General features: G+C 43.3%; 1 protein-coding gene across 1 annotated transcript; it reads right to left on the bottom strand.

The window, feature by feature from the left end:
• Positions 1 to 7,881: 7,881 nt before the first annotated feature.
• Positions 7,882 to 10,333, bottom strand: LOC125539970 (uncharacterized). The gene is made up of 3 exons (XM_048703524.2): positions 9,310 to 10,333; positions 8,851 to 9,077; positions 7,882 to 8,765 (listed from the first exon to the last, which is right to left on the bottom strand). The coding sequence occupies exons 1-3, from the start codon at positions 10,223 to 10,225 to the stop codon at positions 8,139 to 8,141; spliced, it is 1,770 nt and encodes a 589-aa protein (XP_048559481.1). The 5' UTR covers positions 10,226 to 10,333; the 3' UTR covers positions 7,882 to 8,138.
• Positions 10,334 to 21,994: the final 11,661 nt, after the last annotated feature.

The following is a 21,994-nucleotide window of genomic DNA, read 5'->3' as shown; positions in this document are numbered from 1 at the left end:
CAAGAAACTGGTTTTCCAATCAAGAGAAAAACGTTAACATTGATCACGAATATTTTTTTCTTTTCAAAATGAAGGCATAAGATTTGCCCCGTCTATTAATTATGGAGAGAACAGAGTTTTACAAATGACCCTCAAACAACACATGAATGATTACTCTCACAATATAATCGTTGCTAGCTTCTTGCCTCCCGAGTTGATCCAAAGCTTTGTGTTGTTCATGATGATGTTGAGCAAGATTGGTGGCGGGTTGCTTTTGTGGCGACTCGAGCATTTCTTTCATTTTAAATGGTCCAAATGACCAACCTGGTGAGGGATGCCATTGCCTTCCTATTGCGAGTGTTCGTGCCGGTCCTATTAGCCCACCAATCCTCAACGGTCTCCTCCAAATGCCAAAATGAAGTATCCATATGCTCTAGGTGAAGCTTCTCGATGACCAAGTTCCATAGCATAAGTGTGTGATGACACTTGAAGAAGAGATGTGTCTCGGACTCTTGTTCTTGCTTGCAAAGGGGAAACAACCCATAATTTGGCCACCCATGCTTGGCCAACCTATCCCGCGGTCCATATTCTATCTTGAATCGCCAACCAAGCAACAAACTTGACCCTTGGTGGCGCCTAAGCTTTGCAAACCATTTGCTCCATGTGGGAGAGAATCATGCCCAAGAACCGTGCCTTGTAAGCAGAGGTTGTCGAGTAGTGTCCATTGGACGTGTGCTTCCAAATGATGTCATCCTGGGTTCGCTCATCTAGTTGGAAATCATGCACAAGCATCCATAGGGTGTAAAATTATCGAATGTGTTCAACGGAGACCACGATAGAGGGGTTGATCTTGAAAATCCAAGTGTTTTCCTTTAGCGCCTCCCGCAACTTCCAACTTTTCCTTGAGGATACCTCAAAGATGAGGGGTGCAATCTCAATAGGCTTGCGACCGAGGAGCCATGGGGGATCTTCTCCCCATTACGCATGGTGATGGTGCTGGGGGCATAGAAGAAATTTAAGTCCTCATCGCATGGGTTTCCCATACCTTTATTTGGCTCTTTGATACCATAGCCAACACAATCTCAAAGGCCCATGCAAATTTGTCGGTGTTGAGCACCACAAGGTCATCTTAACCTTTTGGCTGACAAACAATGAGACTGGCCATCAGACCAACCGAAACCGGTGGTGATGCACCAAAGCCTCTTAAATTATTTGTTAAAAGGTTGTGACGAGGCAATGTTACAACAGAACTACATTGTCGATAACAACCCTAAACCTTCATCTATGCTAGTGAACCGATGAAAGCAAATGTATCTATTATAAAGACTTCAAATGTGGCTGCCTTCTCTTGTGAAGACTTCGCTATATAAATCTTTTGGATACAATTCAAAATGTTTCATCCGGGAAAATATCAGGTGCTACCGTGATACGGGCATCCGGGAGCCGTTGGATCTCTGATTCAACGACATCTGAGAAGCTATTGTACCTGCGCACAATTTTCAGGCTCTAGGATGACATTTTCGTAAAATATTTAAGAGCTCTCGGGAACCATCTGATCTGAGATCCAACGGCCCAGAAGTCCATATCACGGTAGCACCTAATGGCCAGTAACACTTGATACTTTCTCTGTTTCATCATACCGAAATTTGCTAGTCTTTATAAAATATAATCCGAGCATTTTGTTGATTGCATGACAACTTTGTTCTCCAATATGAATATGAAGACCTAAGGATAAAAAGGCAACCAAGACCAATAAAGAAGTTGCATACCCAACTCCATGTCCAGCTGCTCCTCCTGAACTGTCTCCACGCTCCTTAGGCCCTTCCTAGTGCTCCAGGTGGACAGGTGCTAAGCATGCCAGATAAGCAAAAAAATGACATGGCGCAGTAATTAAGGAGAAGAGAGAGAGAGAGAGAGAGCACTTTGGTGATTCCAGAAAGAATCAATGCCAAGCACATGAACCTAGACAAACTATTTAAATGAAGGAAGTTTGACCAATGGATGAAAGAGTTTAGGTGCTAAATCATTAAAAATAAAGTGAGCTTAGCAACAACAAGTTAAGCACCTATGCATTGGAGAGTTGAGTTAAGCTATTTAATGCACTTAACATCTCATCTAAGCACCTTTGCATTGAAGAAGGTCTTAGAGGAGGAAATACCCTTTGGCTCCCGCATGTATATACACCCTATATGGGATATTTTTTTAAATAATTAAACAAAAAGTCAAAGTACTTCAAAAGTATTTTTAGATTAAACTTGACTTACTTGCACACTAGTATATAAATTTTCACAAAAAAACCTACGTTGACTTCACAGCGAAAAAGACAAAATTTATTTGCTATTATAGGTCACTATTCATACTATTTTGACCGAATATTTGTCTTTTTTGAAAAGAAGTCAAAGAGGGATTTTCTTTTTGTGGAACTTTTCTCACTAGTACAATGAAAGGTCAAGTTTATTTCAAAAATATTTTCAGAATTTTTTGACTTTTTGTTGAATTGCAATTTTTTCCCCATATAGGGTACATATGTATCCAGGAACCAAAAGTTCCCCTCCATCTTAGAGGCTGCTACACGCCACGTCAGCCCACCTTCTGATCCAGACTCTTAAATTATAATTTGTTCAGCTTTCGGGAATTACATAGCCCAATAGTTATGTTTTGCTCTGTGTCCAAAACCTTATTTACAAACTCCCTCTCCGTCCGGAAATACTTCTGGGGAGTATGTAAATACTGCTTCCAATGTTGACACTGTTGAGTGTTGGTACTTGTCTTTGAGTGAATTATTGTGGCACTACATTCTTTATTTCTATCAATTCCCAGAGAGGCAAAGATACTTCAACTTCCTTCTGTTCTATATATATAAGTTGGTCATTGCAATCCTAAATCATTTAAGTACTCTCTCCGTCCCATAATATAAAAACGTTAAAACGGAGGAAGTATTTTATTAAAAAAATATACTTTTCGGTCCTAACTCTTAACCAGTGGTCCCTCAACTTCAAAGCTGGATAATTTGCATCCTCAATCCAACCAAAGCTGTTTTTGCGTTGACTCCGCGCTGTTTTGACTGGTTCTTATCCGTATGGCATCTATTTCTCCCGTCCCCGCCACACGACGTTCATCACCACCAGTCCACCACCGGCAGAAACTCGCGCGGCTTGCGTCGGGCGTGCTGGTGCCCGCGTCGGACTCTCCGCCCTCGCTTGGCTCAGTGCACGGCTTGCCCTTTGCGTTCAAGTCTTGCGAAGTGGACGGGCCGCCGGGCTCGTCGGGGGAGCAGCTCGACGTCATCTAAGCTGCTGCTGTCCACTGTCCTCACTGACAGAGTGCTCGCTGCGGCAACCTGGCAATAGTGCAGTGTTTAGCCGTGTCATCCCCTTGGCCGCGGTGGCTCTGCGCATCGGCGCTCTGCGTCGGGGATGCCGAAGTTTGCAGCGCTCCGTGTCCGGGTTCAGATGCGCCTGCCCTGGAAGACGCGGATGATGTGCCGCAGGAGGAAGTGTTTCGTGTCTTAGCTAGTTTAGCTGCATGTTTATTTTCATTGTGCATGTGCATGCCGTGGGCATGATACATAGCTGCATGCGTGTGTGTGTAGTGTACAGGTCCGGGTCGTGCGCTAGGCCACCACCACCTGGCTATCGCCGCGCACCCTCCTGCACGGCCTCCGCGCATAGCTTCTTCTTGTTGATTGAGCATGCTCACCGTTTGCTTCTGTCGCTGCCAACGACGGCGCTATTGATGCCCCTACGTCCACCCGAGCCTACACCACTAAGGCATTGTCCCCCGCTCCAGGAGCGCGCGCAGGCAGAGGAACTTGTTGATTGAGCATGCTCAGCCTAGAGCCCCAGACGCGCACTGCACCGTCCGTGTTTTGCGGCGAGCATGGTGCGGGTTTCAACGCGCTTCGACGCCGGCCGGCGACCTGCACCGCTGCGTCGCCTCGTCCTCTGGCTTTAGTACGAGCGCCGCGAGGACGCGTTTGACCGCCGCCGCTCCTCGAATGTGCCTGCTCCGTGGTCTTTCCCATGAAGTCCTCCGGCGATGAATCTGGTACGGCGGTGATGGCGTCACTGGTCAACGTGGCCATGGACGGCAGCATCGACTCGCTCCTGGTCCTGTTCCTCCAAGAGCTCACCATCGCAGCAGCTCGAGACCTTGCACGCCAAGTGCTTGATAGAATGCCTAGATTAGAGATAAATTAAATGGGAGAAATAGATTGCTACATGAACTAGAACCAGTCCCGAGTCAGCGCAAAAACAGCTTTGGTTGGACCGAGGGACGAAACTTGTCCGTTTCAAGAATGCAAGTTGTCCGGTTTTGAAGTTGACGGACCCAATCTAGACTTTGCTAAAAGTTGAGAGATGATAAGTATATATTTTTCTCTGTTTTATTTGCCTGCCGTTGGTTTCATGCATTTCCCTTTTGGCTTCTACTATGCCAAGCGCAAGTGAGTTTCGATAGAGAGGGAAAAGAATTTGAGTATGTGAGGTTGTTCGAGTGCACATTGGCTCCCTTGTTTGTTGCGTGTGAGGTCTGTTCGGTCGCTTTGCCATGATATCTGAAGAGGCCCGTAGCAAGAATCTACTTCCCTAACTAATATAAGATGTTTTAGTTCACTACTAGTACCTTTCTAGCACGTACCGTGAAGAAACCAAACTTTGAGCTATGCAACAAGTTGAGTGCCTGTGTGTCGGAGTAGAATGCAGCACATCCAGAAGAGAGCTCTGTGAGAAATAAGACGCTGCTAAAATATTTTCCTCAAAAGGAAGCCAAGATCAAAAATTTAAGAATAGGTATGAAGTCAATAATTTTAGACTGTTGCATTGAACTGTCTAAATTCACTAAATCTGCGGCGTATTAGCTATGTGAGAAACAGCTCATAATTTAGTATGTAACTGTATCTCTGAAGTTTACAATCGTGCTATTCCCCAGGAATTTGGAAAAAGAAAATAACAAATCTCAGTTGGGCTTGGGCGGCTACAATCAGTTTATTTTCTTGAAACATCCTTCCCTGTGGTTTGTGGTTGCCTATTGTAGCTCGGTTCTTCTAAAAATCTTAGCTACAAACGACTTCATCTGCTGGAGACATATTTTTTAGGGAAACAACTCACTTCTTAAAGAAGAATCAACAGCAACCGCACAGCATCGTCAGAGAGCAGCACACGAACAGAGAAAAAAAATTGTGGGTAGGAGGAAACCACCGCAGGTGGATGCGGCTGCTCGGGGAAGGCCGGCGGCTGGGACACAACTGGAACTGGACGGCGGTGCGGTCTTGGTAGGGTGCGGCTGGTCAGGGGAGGCGGCGTTGTGACGGGATGCCGCTGCAGCCGACCAGGGGAGGCGACACTGTGACGGGGAGGCGGCGTGGTCAAGGCCGGCGGTTGCAGCTGGTTAGACTTTGACAGCGAACGGCAGTGTCAGGCCGGTAAGGTGCCCGCGGGGGAAACCCTTCCTGGATGCGTTCATCGCGGGACGAGAGGCAGAACGAGGGGAGAAAGAAGAACGGGTGAGGGAGCGCGCCGGGGTGGTCGCGGGAGAGGTGCCGTGGTGGTTGGGTTGTGCGAGAGGAGAGGTCCGGCGACGATAGGCACGCAGCCCCATCGACGGCGAGCGAGCGAGCAGGCAGGCAGGCAGGCAGGGGTTGCGGCTTCCGCGCACTGGCGAAGGGGAGCAAGCGGCACCAGCAGCAGGAGTGACCGGGCGACATGAGAGAGCGTGCAGGAGTGCAGGTGCAGGGCGGCGGAAACAGAGCGTGGAGGAAATAAAAACACAGCAAAGGAGAGGGGTGGAGGAAGGATTCGGCCGGCGTACATTGCGATTTGAACTGAGATTGGCAAAACAGCGGGCGACCAAGGCCCACCTGCGGTTGCTCCGCCGCTGCGAAACTGCGCCGCCCGAACGGAGGCGAGCTGCCCCGCCGCCCAGCTGCGGCTGCTCCTCCAAGGCGACCACCTCGACCAGGCGGATCTTCCCCGGCGGCGAGACGACCACGCGGACCTGCTGCTGCAGCTGCTGCTGTTGGCGACTGCTGATTGCCTCTGCTGCTGCTGTTGGCTGCAGGTCCACTACTCTGAACCTGTGTCAATTGCAGTATCAGTTGCAGTGTCAATGAAGTACTCCATCAGCGTCAATTGCAGTGTAGTAGTTTCAGTAAACAATAAACAAGTCATAGTGCAGAATAGTTGGAAACAAGTCAAATTGCATCTCTGGAGTAGTTTCGGTTTCCAGTCTCAGTAACAACAAACAAGATAAACATGTAGTGGTTTCTAGCTTCAGTCACAGTTTCCAGTTTCAGTTTCAGGAGTAACAACAAACAAGATAAACATGTAGTGGTTTCTAGCTGCACCATATGAGTATAAGCTGTAATATTCAAGCACCTGTGACTTTTCTAACAGATTTTAAACCAACAAATTAGTAGTGCTTATTTCTGAAACTTGGCTTCAGTTATAAGTGGTCAGATTTTGCATGCATGATTTTTCAGATTGTAATGGTCCCTATGTAAATGCCAACATTATTTTTGAAACTTGGGTGCATGCTGAAAGTTATTTGGGTGCATGAAAAACTGAATTCAGTAGTACTTGGGTCCAGATTGTATATACAGTTGTCTAGGTTACAGAAATTTTCAGAACAATATGTCATGCTGCCAGTCATGATGATGATCGTTGTAAATTCAGTATAACTGCTGTTGTAGAAATGTTGCTGCCTGTGATGATCATTGTACATTCAGTAGAACTGTTACTGAGAATGGAGTACCAAATTTCTTGTCATCCTGCTAATGAAGATATTATAACCTGAGAATTAGTTTTTGCCTGTCATGTATAGAATCAGAAATTACCATCATTCTTTTGAAAATTCAGTTAGAGCCATAGCCAAGTGTACCTTTCTTTTGAGATGACAGTTAGAGCCATAGTCAACAAGCTACTGAAAGTTTCCATTAGCTGCATATGTTTACTGATGAAAAGCAGTTTCCTCTGTTTCAAGAAAGTGAGTGTTTCATGAAAAGCAATCAGTTTTTGGAGTACTCATGTTACTGAATAGTCCTGAATATTGACCTAGTGTTAACTGAATATGCTAAACTGAAGAAATGTGTACCTTGCTTGCTCTGTAATTGAAACACAGTACTCTGAAGATCAAGTTTATTTTCAGTAAACAATGGCCAAGTTTATTTTTAGTAGATCAAGTTTATTTTTAGTAAATATAGAGCAAATTGCTACAGGAACAACCATTAGAAAGAAGAAAGAAGAAAGAAGAAAGTGCCTCCAGAATCATTTCAGATTTGTGTTTGTCAAATTTCCTGATTCGGGCTACGTCTGAAGTTTTCTGAACCCTGAACTGTTGGCAAGTGCAGTGAAGTTTTCTTAACCCTGAACTGCAGTGCACTCACCAAGGTCAGTTGGGACGGCCCCGGCGCGGGGTCGACACTCAACAAGGTCCAACATTGACGAGCAAGCTCACCATGGCCTGCTCGATGGCAGAAAGGAAGGAGGCAGCAGGCAGGAACTCGCCATGGAGAAAGAAGGATGAGCTCGCCATGGCGACGACGAGGGACTCAAGGAAGGGAAAAAGTCGTTCCTTGAGCTTCTCAAGGGAGCTGAGGCGCGGCGGAAAAGAGGAGGGAAGTGCGCGCGGGAGTTGCATGGCATGGTCAGGGAGGGGGAAAGGGGACGGTACTGCAGGTTATGTCGGGAAAAGACAGTTTTATTTATTTATTTATTTGCAAAATTCACGCTGCGCCGTCCTTTTCCGGACGGAGGGAGTACTACATTGTAGATCAGATTTGCATAGTTTTTTTTTTTGCGGGCAAGATTTGCATAGTTCTACTAAATGCCTTGATTGATCTCTTACTATAGCTGTTCTAAACAATCTAATCTACTGAAATATTTGGTCGCAAGCAGGGACAATACAGATGTAACATGATCAGACCGTAGAACCAATCTGATTTTGATTGATAAACACTTGTTCAGAAAGTAACATGATCGATTGTCAAGCATAACATAGCTTAATACATCCCACTTAATACAGGTTCACATAACTTCCACTGCTTGACAATACAGTTAAAAATGTTCACATAGTCTGACCATAACTACAGGAAAGGCAGCCGTATGACCATAACTTTCACAATCACCATCTTTTCAACAAGTCCAGCCTCCCATCATCATTCATCAACTAAGCATCTTCGACGGAATGAGGGACCAAGCAACAGTAATCTCCACCTTAGGGCCACCAGCATATAGGCTACATGCAACTTTAGTTATGTTGGATTTTTTTGGTGTGATTAAGATGACTTGAGCACTCTCAGCAGATTGTGTTGTCGAATAGGCCTCTATAAGGACTTTTAACTTTCCATTCAATTCCACAGAAACTACTTCTCTTGACAGCTCAAGATAGCCATGTTCAGCAATTGGCATTCTTCCACCTTCTGAATCAACCAACACAACTTGCCTGGATGAGAGCCCAGCAATATCTTCATTACCATCCTGAGGTTGTGAAGAGCAAACAACTCTGCCACCATGCGGAAAAGGCAATTTTCCATCTACAGATGTAACAAGCACACTCAGGATAGTAGCCTGCACTGACTGCCGAAGTTGCTCCCAGCAAAACTCCACTGTGCAGAAGTCGTTCTTAGCCACATGCCCGCCGGAACTGTCACCATTGTAGAAGAAATAAGTACTGATCAATGCTTTATCTTCAGATTCTGATGCACCCTTTACTTTTAGTTGAATTTCAAAGTACACAGTGCCCATGGACACAATCGCACGAACCGGGCCATCCAGGCACAAAAAGGAATCCTGCGAGCATCATCATTGCTATTAACTAATCAACAACATGAATGCAGGAAACAAACAAAGAATAATAAGAAAATACCACACATACATTTTCTTCCAGTTTTTGGCAGTAGTTACTTCTGCGAAGGAATATAGGGTTGCGATGACGGTCCGCAGTATCTCGGGCTGCTACCACTCCATACACCTCCACTGGCAATGTGAGATTTTTTGTTGCCGAGATTTTAATGGAATAGATCTGCAAGGTACTCCCGGCTACAGCTTCAATTGGGATGCGGCGCGGTGTGCAATGTGTATAGAGCATGGGGCTCAAAAGCGCTGGATGCAAGTTAAGCATGAGTCAAAGACCTATCGTTAAGTAACTATAGTGGCAGAGTACTTATATGATCCATTCATCAAGAAGAATAAAGCAGCAGTTAAGTATTGAGTTAGAGACCTATCATGCTGTAGAGGCCAGATTACTTATATGATACATTTAATAAGAACACGCAGCAGGTGAACAAGAAACCTAACAATGATCAGATAACTAGCTCGATGCGTGTTTACTCACTCTGGTTTTCGAAGTTCTTGTGGTGCCCCCATATACGGTCCCAGTTCATACGGTAGGCAGCAAACCTCCTCTCCTCCTCCTCCATGGAAGATTTGCATATGTGTTCCCTCTCCACCTCCTCCATAGCTGATAAGAAAGATTCAGATTTCAACTGTATCATCATCAATTTCACCTTGGAATCAAAATCCAGGTCCACCTGCTGCAGCATGCTGATACGTTTAGCAATCCACTGCAACTTGCAGATACGGGGCAGGTACTCATTCTTCAAAACGATCATTGTTCTCATGACATCTTTGTTCTCTGGCGAGAACAAACTCTGCAATTTGCACATCTGTTGCCACAATTCATGGATCTCCTTGGAGAAGAACTGTAGCCTGAAGCCCAAGGTTAGCACTGCCGCTGCCTCCTTGCGGGTCTGTTCGGCTTCAAATACTGAATTGATGTCACCGACAAAACTTCTGAATTTCAGCAGGATCTCCCCAATCGATTCGGGTAGATTGCCTGCCTTGCCAGCGAACAACCCCTTGGTCTCCTTTGCTAACAGATCGAGCAGCTCCTTTCTTTCTGCTTCTTCGGTTGTCCGCATCAGTGATGCCGCATGACGAAGTTCCTCGAGATCCGCAGCATTACTTCCCTTCGACGACCTCCCACCAGTGTCCATCTCACCTTTAGCTTCAATACGAAAGGCGTCGGGCATCACGCGCCTGATCTTTTCCGACAGCTCGAACATCTCCGATCTCAACTCAAACAGAGTTACGCGATGCGCGGCGTCAAGACGACCAATCTCGAACATCATGTCCCCCTTGGCCCCGATCCGGCTGATACTCTTATGCAGAGAGATTGCAGCCTGATAGAGCTCCCCGCCTAAGGACGGATTCTCGCTACTCGGCGCCTTCGAATTCCCTGCCGTCGCCATCTCGCCGCCCGTCCTGCTTTCTTCTCCACGCCGCCGCCATCAACTACCGCCGCCGCTCTATTTAGGAGGGGAAGGGGAAGGCAAAGGTAACAGCAAGGGTTTTCTAGATACGGTGTTTGGATACGGTTCGGACGGCGAGTGCGTGTTATATACTTTCTCTCAGGCTCAGCCCGGCCCAGTAGATCGAGAAAAGCGGCCCAGCATGGAGCCGAAGTGGCGCCGGGGAGAAGTGGCGCCTACAGCGACCAGCAGCGGGCCGTAGCCCATTAAAACAATCGCTCCCTTCGTTCGCTTTCGCTCGCCTCGCTGGCTATTTTTTTTTCGGTTGTGCTGCGTTGCTGGTTCAGGAAAAAGACCGGCCTCTGTTTTTTTAGAATTTTGAATATGTTCATAAAAAAGTTCATAGATTTATTAAATATTTGGAAAAAGGTTCATCATTTTTTTAAAGTTCATCGGATTTGAAAAAGAGTTCATTGGATCTGAAAAAGAGTTCATCGAATTGAAAATAGTTCATCAGATTAAAAATACAGTTCATCGATTTCTAAAAAAAGTTCACCAAAAATGCTAAAGAAGTTGATTGATTTCGGAAAAAGTTAACCAATTTGAAATAATTTCATCTATTTTAAAAGGTTCACGCATTTTTAAAAAACCTGGAAAAGGATGAGAAAAAAAGAAAAAGAAAAATGATAAAGAATAAACTGAACTGAAGAACAAACTAAAAGAGAAAAACAAAGCACCCGTACACCGGCGGGGTGATGGCCTGGTGGTTGGAGTTGACACATATTGAAAAAAATGTTTAATGCAGATTAAAAATAGTTCAAAAACATTTATTTGAAAGAGTCACTCATGTATTTAAAAAAAATTAAACATGTGTACAAAAATGTTCCTAAGATATACAGAAGATTGTACAACATGTATGAAAAGACTAGACTTCAAACACATATATTTGAATTTTTTAACAATTTATTTTTAAAATGTTAACTGTGTATCTATACATACTATAACTTATTAAATACTATTAAAGGGAAAATAGGTATTCTTGGCCCGTCATGATATTTTACGAACAAATCCTTGACTGTTTTAGTATAAACCTGCAATAAAAAGCGTTCGTCACCGAATTTTGTATGTACGTTCCGCGTGGGCCACACGCAGTTCATGGGCCTAGCTGGTATTTTCTATGTACGTTCCGCGTGTGCCGCGCAGTTCATGGACCTAGCTAGGCCTCCTTTGATTTTTTTTGTCCAAGGGGGAAAAATGAAAAATATAGATGCATATAGGGCGAAATCACTAGTTGTGGAGCGCTCCCCGCAACGATTAGTCGGGGAGCGCTCCCCGTGCGCCAAGTGTCACGCGCGGAGCGCTCGTGAGACTTTTCCGGGGCGCTCCGCGCGCGACACTTGGCGCGCTGACGGCCTCTCCTGTGATTTCCGGTTTCTGATTTTCATTTCTGGTTTTTCCCTTTTTCACTTTAGTCCTTGTACTTTTAATGTTTTGTAATACACTTTTGATCTGTTTTGAGATCTGTTTCTGTCTGGTGTGGTCAAACCGTCGCCGCGGCTGTTCTTTCGTTGCCGTCGTCGCCGCCCGTCGCGGCCACCGCTCTTGTCGCCTGCTTACGGCGGCCCCCGTCGTGCCCGCCGTGCTTGTCACCTGCTTACGGCTCCTTTTTTTAGCGTCGACCGCGCTTCCCCGTCCGCGAGATCGTCATTTCCTACCGGTTGCATTCGTGGGTTCCCTGTTTCCTTTTGTTTCTCTTTTTGTTCCCATTATATTTCCGGGATATGGAGATTTATGGGGTAGTTACGGGTGGGGGCTTCCAATACTATCAGATGTCAAGTTTCCAATCGGTTTGTGGAATTAGTTCTTGATAATCATTGTGTTCTTTGCAGGTATGGCTTGTCCTTTTTGCGGTATGGTGGGTGGCCCGTGTCTGTCTGTTGATTCTTCTGTAGATGTGTTCACTGTGGTTCTGGATCGACGTTGTTCGACTCGTGTTGTAAGAATAACATTTTATATTTGATCATTTTTTGGCACACATACTTATTTCTTTTGGTTCTGCTGTTGCTGTTTTGAATGGAAATTATTCTAGGTCTTCTTTTTTTGATTGTGATCATTGGTTTTGCAGTATGTTCCGTGCAGTGTTAGAGCTCATCTTGCTCGTTACATCGAGGAGTGTAAAGCTTTAGCCATAAGGAGGGGTGACAGACATACTGATCTTGCTCTTCACTCTAGTGAGGGTTATTTGTATTGTGTTCCCTTTAGTCATGGTCGAGTGAGGAGCAAATTCCATGGTCCTTTCTGGGAAGATTTGGTCATTGATTATGGTCTTCGTGATCATGATAGAATGACCATTAGGCTTGAACGCTATGGAATGTTGATTGGTGTTGACTTTTATCGGGGTGGAGTTATGTTGTCTCCTTTACCTTCTATTGGTAAGGTTTATTTTTAAGGAAGTTTTTAGCTTGTTTTATTTTACATGATGATTTTTCTGTTCCCTTGAACTTGTGTAATTATATTTTGTAGCTCTTGATGGTTTGAGCGACTCCAAGAAGGAACTTGTTGGGAGTTGTTATTACATCCATGGTCTTTTTCTTAATTATCAGCAGATGTATTTCACGACGTGTCAACTCTTTGATGATGAGTACATACCCTGTTGTCCTTTTGTTCACAGGATTGATTCCATGAATGTTAATGGTCATCATATGGTCAGATTTATTTTCCACTGTTTTTCTTTGTTTCTGTTTATTTATTTATTAGTATTTCTTCTATTTTATAGTTTTTAATTTTTGTTCCATTTCTAATAGCTTGATGTTTTTGTCATGTTATTACTGGTATTGTTGCGAGGAGTTTGAAGGAGTCCGTGTCAATTCCTAGGATTGGAGTTTTAACTCTTGAAGTTACTTTGGAAACTTGTGATGATGATGATATATATGTGAGCACTCTTGCTCCTACTTCATTGGCTTGGGTAATAGATTGGTGTTCAAAGAGGAAGGGTTCAGTGATTTTCTTCGGGCATCGTCTATTGAAGTAAACAGCTTGGTGCTCATAACTTTCAAAGTGCATGATGGGAGGCTTGTTGTTATCTTCAATCTTCTGCCGCAGTGATGTTAGTTATAGCCTTTGAACATAATGAATTTTGTTTAAAATTCCATGATATAGTGTAATGTTATTTAGATATATGAAACGATATGAACCTAACTGTTCATTGATGTTCTTCATTTGTAGAAGAGGCATGGCTGTGCATCTGTTTTAAAGATGTTTTTTAGACCGATGTTAGTTAATTGGAGGCATAGTTATACATACATTAGAGGCACGTATGTTGTTTCCTCTGACATGGGTTGTAGAGACAGGAACGTCTGTGCAGCAGCAACGAGGCACGGACGATCACGCGTGAAATAGCTTGTAGAGTCACGACGCGTGTTACGCGAGGCACGGGTGTGTGGGCACGAGAGACATGTGAGTGAAGCCTCTATAGGGAGGAGGCACATGTATAGGTTGGTGCATCCGACAACATAGGGTTGTACTGAGAGGAACATGTGTGCAGCACCAAAGTTGCACGAGCGATTACGCGTGCGGAGCATGTAGAATTAATGTGGGTTTTATGTGAGGCACGTGGATTGAGCAAATGGAGGCACGGAAGTGAAGTCAGTACAGGCACAGTTGTGTGGAGGTACGGGTATGAATTCTCTTGCTGCTGTCAAGTTTCTAGAGGCAGGGAAGTATGGCAACAGAGGCATTGGTCCAAATACTTGGTTAGAGAGGCTTTGTTGTGGATGCACAGGTGTGAAGTCTCTAGGGTCACGGGCGTGTGGCACCACAGGTATGGGTTCGAATAGACACTTAGAGAGCCACGGTTGTACATAGGTCAGTTGCATATAGTGTAGTGTAGTTTTGTGGCATCCTGCAGAACTGGTCTACGGAGAGGAACCTGTGTGCAATAGCAAGGATGTTCTGAATGGACAGAGCAGTGTTTAATGTGAAATGGTTGTGTTGTGTGATTTTTTTCCAATGTGGTTAAACTAGCAAAGTTCTTGTCCCTTGTGTCTGTGTACCGAATGTACTTCTGCAATATTTATGAATTGTTCACGCTAATGTTGAATAAGCATTTTACAGAAAGTTAAGAACGATACAATCACATATCCTTGTAAATGTAAGATGCATCTTGCGTTAGGGAACGCAGTAATTTCAAAAAAATTCCTACGCACATGCAAGATCCATCTAGGTGATGCATAGCAACGAGAGGGGAGAGTGTTGTCCACGTACCCTCGTAGACCGTAAGCGGAAGCGTTATGACAACACGGTTGATGTAGTCATACGTCTTCACGATCCGACCGATCCTAGCACCGAAGATAAGGCACCTCCGTGATCTGCACACGTTCAGCTCGGTGAAGTCTCACGAACTCTAGATACAGCTGAGGTCGAGGGAGAGTTTCGTCAGCACGACGGCGTGGTGACGGTGATGATGAAGCTACCGGCGCAGGGCTTCGCCTAAGCACTACAACGATATGACTGAGGTGGAAATCTATGGAGGGGGCACCACACATGGCTAAACAATCAACTTGTGTGTCTATGGGGTGCCCCCTCCCCCGTATATAAAGGAGTGGAGGAGGGGGAGGGCCGGCCCTCTCATGGCGCGCCCAAGGGGGGAGTCCTACTCCCGATGGGAGTAGGAGTAGGAGAAGAAGGAAGGGGGAGAGAGAGGGAAGGAAGGGGGGGGGGGCGGCCCCCACCCAATTCGGATTGGGCTTGGGGGGGGGGGCCCTCCACCTGGCCGCCTCCTCCTCTCTCCCACTAAGGCCCAATAAGGCCCACTGACTCCCCGGGGGGTTCCGGTAACCCCCCGGTACTCCAATAAATGCCCGAACTCACCCGGAACCATTCCGATGTCCAAATATAGCCTTCCAATATATCGATCTTTATATCTCAACCATTTTGAGACTCCTCGTCATGTCCGCGATCATATCCGGGACTCCGAACAACCTTCGGTACATCAAACCACATAAACTCATACCAATCGTCATCGAACGTTAAGCGTGCGGACCCTACGGGTTTGAGAACTATGTAGACATGACCGAGAATAATCTCCGGTGAATAACCAATAGCGGAACCTGGGTGCTCGTATTGGTTCCTACATATTCTACGAAGATCTTTATCGGTCAAACCGCATAACAACATATGCTGTTCCCTTTGTCGTCGATATGCTACTTGCGCGAGATTCGATCGTCGGTATCTCAATACCTAGTTCAATCTCGTTACCGGCAAGTCTCTTTACTCGTTCCGTAATGCATCATCCTGTAACTAACTCATTAGTCACATTACTTGCAAGGCTTATAGTGATGTGCATTACCGAGAGGGCCCAGAGATACCTCTCCGACAATTGGAGTGACAAATCCTAATCTCGATCTATGCCAACTCAACAAACACCTTCGGAGACACGTGTAGAGCATCTTTATAATCACCCACTTACGTTGTGACGTTTGATAGCACACAAGGTGTTCCTACGGTATTCGAGAGTTGCATAATCTCATAGTCAGAGGAACATGTATATGTCATGAAGAAAGCAATAGCAATAAAACTCAACGATCATAATGCTAAGCTAACAGATGGGTCTTGTCCATCACATCATGCTCTAATGATGTGATCCCGTTGATCAAATGACAACACATGTCTATGGTCAGGAAACATAACCATCTTTGATCAACAAGCTAGTCAAGTAGAGGCATACTAGGGACACTCTGTTTAGTCTATGTATTCACACATGTACTAAGTTTCCAGTTAATAGAATTCTAGCATGAATAATAAACATTTATCATGATATAAGGAAATATAAATAACAACTTTATTATTGCCTCTAGGGCATATTTCCTTCATCTTGTACATGTTAAGTATGAAAGTTATAATACAATATCGTTCGACATATTTCTCCTTCTGTAATCATGGATACAAGATATATTTGCTCAATACTGGGAGATAACTTACTAATTGCATTTAGACATGCAAAACGTACTATGCATTTGTACATGAGCACACCACTGTGTTCAAGCATAAAATAGTAATACAATACACACAACATCTTTGAGCAACAAAAATCATATTTACAACATAGGTTCATTCAATCTAAATTATCATAATAGTAGTTACTACTACTTTAATGTAGACATCCATTTTCTCGCAATTTACCAACGACTGTTTCCCTTCCGACGCTTCCAGTCGCTGGAAGATCCCTCGTCTTTGTTCTTACGTGGGCAGAGTCTTTCCTTCATTGGTTGTTGGTGGAGGTGACGTAGCCCGTTCTCGATGATAAGGATTCTACGGTACAACTTGTAGCTAACATACCCGTCTTTTGCTCCGTACTCAAGGTGTAGCGGGGAAAGCGGCTTCCACTCCCAGAACTGGTGCTTCTCCTTTGGCAATGATATCTTCATGTTCTTGTAGGAGGGGTCGGTGATGGCCGCTGCAAGGTCACCCATGGAGTCCCTTTCTCCACCACCCTTGATACAGAATTGCCTCTGGATGTCGATGTGGTGCTCGTCTGGAATTTTAATCCATGCACGGGCAAGCATGGTCTTGTCGCCTCTGTGTCGACGCTAGTGAAAGTTACCGCTTTGCGTTGCAGGAAGTCAAGTAACGCCTATGAGTGCTTGCTACCTCTTGAGCACTGCGTTGGTTTTCCCTTGAAGAGGAAAGGGTGATGCAGCAAAGTAGCGTAAGTATTTCCCTCAGTTTTTGAGAACCAAGGTATCAATCCAGTAGGAGGCCACGCTCAAGTCCCTTGCACCTACACAAACAAATAAAAACCTTGCAACCAACGCGATAAAGGGGTTGTCAATCCCTTCACGGCCACTTGCAAAAGTGAGATCTGATAGAGATGATAAGGTAATATTTTTGGTATTTTTATGATAAAGATTAAAAGTAAGGATTGCAAAATAAACAGCGCAAGAAATAGCTTGTTGACGGGAAATTAATATGATGGAAAATAGACCCGGGGGCCATAGGTTTCACTAGTGGCTTCTCTCAAGATAGCATAAGTATTACGGTGGGTAAACAAATTACTGTCGAGCAATTGATAGAATTGAGCATAGTTATGAGAATATCTAGGTATGATCATGTATATAGGCATCACGTCCGTGACAAGTAGGCCGACTCCTGCCTGCATCTACTACTATTACTCCACACATCGACCGCTATCCAGCATGCATCTAGAGTATCAAGTTCATAAGAACGGGGTAACGCTTTAAGCAAGATGACATGATGTAGAGGGATAAACTCATGCAATATGATATAAACCCCATCTTTTTATCCTCGATGGCAACAATATAATACGTGTCGTTTCCCCTACTATCACTAGGATCGAGCACCGCAAGATTGAACCCAAAGCTAAGCACTTCTCTCATTGCAAGAAAGATCAATCTAGTAGGCCAAACCAAACTGATAATTCGAAGAGACTTGCAAAGATAACCAATCATACATAAAAGAATTCAGAGAAGATCCAAATATTGTTCATAGATAATCTTGATCATAAACCCACAATTCATCGGATCTCGACAAATACACCACAAAACAAGATTACATCGAATAGATCTCCAAGAGAATCGTGGAGAACTTTGTATTGAGATCCAAAGAGAGAGAAGAAGCCATCTAGCTAATAACTATGGACCCGAAGGTCTGAGGTAAACTACTCACACATCATCGGAGAGGCTATGGTGTTGATGTAGAAGCCCTCCATGATCAATGCACCCTCCGGCGGAGCGCCGAAAAAGGCCCCAAGATGGGATCTCACGGGTACAGAAGGTTTCAGCGGTGGAATTAGGTTTTCGTGGTTTTCTTTGATGGTTTCGGGGTACGTAGGTATATATAGGAGGAAGAAGTAGGTCGGTGGAGCCACGAGGGGCCCACGAGGGTGGAGGGCGCGCCCAGGGGGGGGGGGGGGGTAGGCGCGCCCCCTGCCTTGTGGCCTCCTCGTTGGTTGCTTGACATCCACCCCAAGTCCTCTGGATCACGTTTGTTCCAAAAATCACGCTCCCGAAGGTTTCATTCCATTTGGACTCCGTTTGATATTCTTTTTCTGCGAAACACTGAAATAGGCAAAAAAACAACAATTTGGGTTGGGCCTCCGGTTAATAGGTTAGTCCCAAAAATAATATAAAAGGGTATAATAAAGCCCATTGAACATCCAAAACAGATAATATAATAGCATGGAACAATAAAAAAATTATAGATACATTGGAGACGTATCAAGCATCCCCAAGCTTAATTCCTGCTCGTCCTCGAGTAGGTAAATGATAAAAACAGAATTTTTGATGTGGAATGCTTCTTAGCATAATTTTTAATGTAATTCTTTTTATTGTGGCATGGATATTCAGATCCGAAAGATTCAAGATAAAAGTTTAATGTTGACATAAAACAATAATACTTCAAACATGCTAACCAAGCAATTATGTCTTTATCAAAATAACATAGCCAAAGAAAGCTTATCCCTACAAAATCATATAGTTAGGCCATGTTTCAATTTCGTCACACAAAACGTTCTCATCATGCATAACCTCGATGACAAGCCGAGCAATTGGTTCATACTTTTTAACGCGCTTCAACCTTTTCAACCCTTACACAATACATGAGCGCAAGCCATGGATATAGCACTATGGGTGGAATAAAGTATAATGATGGGGGTTATGTGAGAAGAGAAAAAGGTAGAAAGTCTCACATTGACGCGGCTAATCAATATGCTATGGAGATGCCCATCAATTGATGTCAATGAGAGGAGTAGGGATTGCCATGCAACAGATGCACTAGAGCTATAAATATATGAAATCTTAACAAAAGAAACTAAGTGGGTGTGCATCCAACTTGCTTGCTCACGAAGACCTAGGGCATTTTGAGGAAGCCCATCATTGGAATATACAAGCCAAGTTCTATAATGAAAAATTCCCACTAGTATATGAAATTGACAACATAGGATACTCTCTATCATGAAGATCACGGTGCTACTTTGAAGCACAAGTGTGGAAAAAGGATAGTAACATTGTCCCTTCTCTCTTTTTCTCTCATTTTTTCATTTTTTTCCTTTTTCTTTTTTTTCTTTTTTTCTTGGGCCTTCTTTTTTTTTCTTTGGCCTCTTTTTTTTAGTCCGGAATCTCATCCCGACTTGTGGGGGAATCATAGTCTCCATCATCCTTTCCTCGCATGGGACAATGCTCAAATAATGATGATCATCACACTTTTATTACTTACAACTCAAGAATTACAACTAAATACTTAGAACAAAATATGACTCTATGTGAATGCCTCCGGCGGTGTACCGGGATAAGCAATGAATCAAGAGTGACATGTGTGAAAAATTATGAATGGTGGCTTTGCCACAAATACGATGTCAACTACATGATCATGCAAAGCAATATGACAATGATGGAGCGTGTCATAATAAATGGAATGGTGGAAAGTTGCATGGCAATATATCTCAAAATGGCTATGGAAATGCCAAGATAGGTAGGTATGGTGGCTGTTTTGAGGAAGATATAAGGAGGTTTATGTGTGATAGAGCGTATCATATCACGGGGTTTGGATGCACCGGCGAAGTTTGCACCAACTCTCAAGGTGAGAAAGGGCAATGCACGGTACCGTAGAGGCTAGAAAATTGTGGAAGGTTGAGAGTGTGTATAATCCATGGACTCACATTAGTCATAAAGAACTCATATACTTATTGCAAAAGTTTATTAGCCCTCGAAGCAAAGTACTACTATGCATGCCCCTAGAGGGATATATTGGTAGGAAAAGACCATCGCTCGTCCCCGACCACCACTCATAAGGAAAGCAATAAAAGAACACCTTATGTGTCAAAATTGTCACACAACTTTTACCAAACGTGCATGCTACGGGACTTGCTAACCATAACACAAGTATTTCTCAATTTCACAATTACTCAACTAGCACATTCTAATATTACCACCTTTATATCTCAAAACACTTATCAAGTATCAAACTTCTCATGATATTCAGTGAACTCAATATGGAAGTTTTTATTATGCTCATCTTGGATGCCTATCACATTCAGATTAATTTCACAATTAAAGAAAATTATCATGCTATTTAAGAATCTCAAAATAATATAAGTGAAGCATGAGAGATCAATAATTTCTATAAAATAAAACCACCACCGTGCTCGAAAAGATATAAGTGAAGCACTAGAGCAAAAACTATATAGCTCAAAAGATATAAGTGAAGCACATAGAGTATTCTAACAAATTTCGAATCATGTGTGTCTCTCTCAAAAGGTGTGTACAGCGAGGATGATTGTGATAAACTAAAAAGCAAAGACTCAAATCATACAAGACTCTCCAAGCAAAACACATATCATGTGGTGAATAAAAATATAGCCCCAAGTAAAGTTATCGATAGACGACGACGAAAGAGGGGATGCCTTCCGGGGCATCCCCAAGCTTAAGCTTTTGGTTGTCCTTGAATTTTACCTTGGGGTGCCTTGGGAATCCCCAATCTTAGGCTCTTGCCAATCCTTGTTCCATAATCCATCAAATCTTTACCCAAAACTTGAAAACTTCACAACACAAAACTTAACAGAAAATCTTGTGAGCTCCGTTAGCGAAAAAAAACAAAACACCACTTCAAGGCACTGTAATGAACTCATTATTTATTTATATTGGTGTTAAATATACTGTATTCCAAGTTTTCTATGGTTCATAAACTCCATTACTAGCCATAGATTCATTAAAATAAGCAAACAACACGCGAAAAACATAATCTGTCAAAAACAGAACAGTCTGTAGTAATCTGTAACTAACGCAAACTTTTGGAACTCCAAAAATTCTAAAATAAATTTTTGGACGTGATTAATTTATCTATTAATCATATTCAAAAAGAATCAACTAAATAGAATTCTCCAGTAAAAAGTTGTAGCTAATCTCGTGAGTGCTAAAGTTTCTGTTTTTTCCAGCAAGATCGCAAAGACTTTCCCCAAGTCTTCCCAAAGGTTCTACTTGGCACAAACACTAAATAAAACACAAAATCACATCTAAACAGAAGCTAGATGGATTATTTATTTCTAAACACAACCAAAAAGCAAAAAAATAAAATAAATTGGGTTGCCTCCCAACAAGCGCTATCGTTTAACGTCCGTAGCTAGGCATAAAAGTGAGGATAGATTTAGGTATTGCCATGTTTGGTAGGCAATCCATAAGTGGCTCTCATAATAGATTCATATGGTAATTTAATTTTATTTCTAGGGAAGTGTTCCATGCATTTCCTTAACGGAAATTGGAATCTAATATTCCCTTCCTTCATATCAATGATTGCACCAATCATTCTAAGTAAAGGTCTACCAAGAATAATAGGGCACGAAGGATTGCAATCTATATCGAGAACAATGAAATCTACGGGCACATAATTCCTATTTGCAACAATAAGAACATCATTAATTCTTCCCATAGGTTTCTTAATGGTGGAATCCGCAAGGTGCAAGTTTAAAGAACAATCATCAAATTCACGGAAACCTAACAATCACACAAAGTTTTTGGGATCGTGGAAACACTAGCACCCAAATCACACAAAGCATAGCATTCATGATCTTTAATTTTAATTTTAATTGTAGGTTCCCATTCATCATAAAGTTTTCTAGGGATAGAAACTTCCAAATCAAGTTTTTCTTCATAAGATTGCATCAAAGCATCAACGATATGTTTAGTAAAAGCTTTATTTTGACTATAAGCATGCGGAGAATTTAGCACAGATTGCAACAAGGAAATACAATCTATTAAA

This window comes from Triticum urartu, chromosome 2A, assembly GCF_056163025.1.
Source record: "Triticum urartu cultivar PI428250 chromosome 2A, HENAU_Tu73, whole genome shotgun sequence".
In the NCBI taxonomy this organism is placed as follows: Eukaryota; Viridiplantae; Streptophyta; class Magnoliopsida; order Poales; family Poaceae; genus Triticum; species Triticum urartu.
Note: the sequence above shows the minus strand (reverse complement) of the source record. Positions and strands in the feature narration are given on the sequence as shown.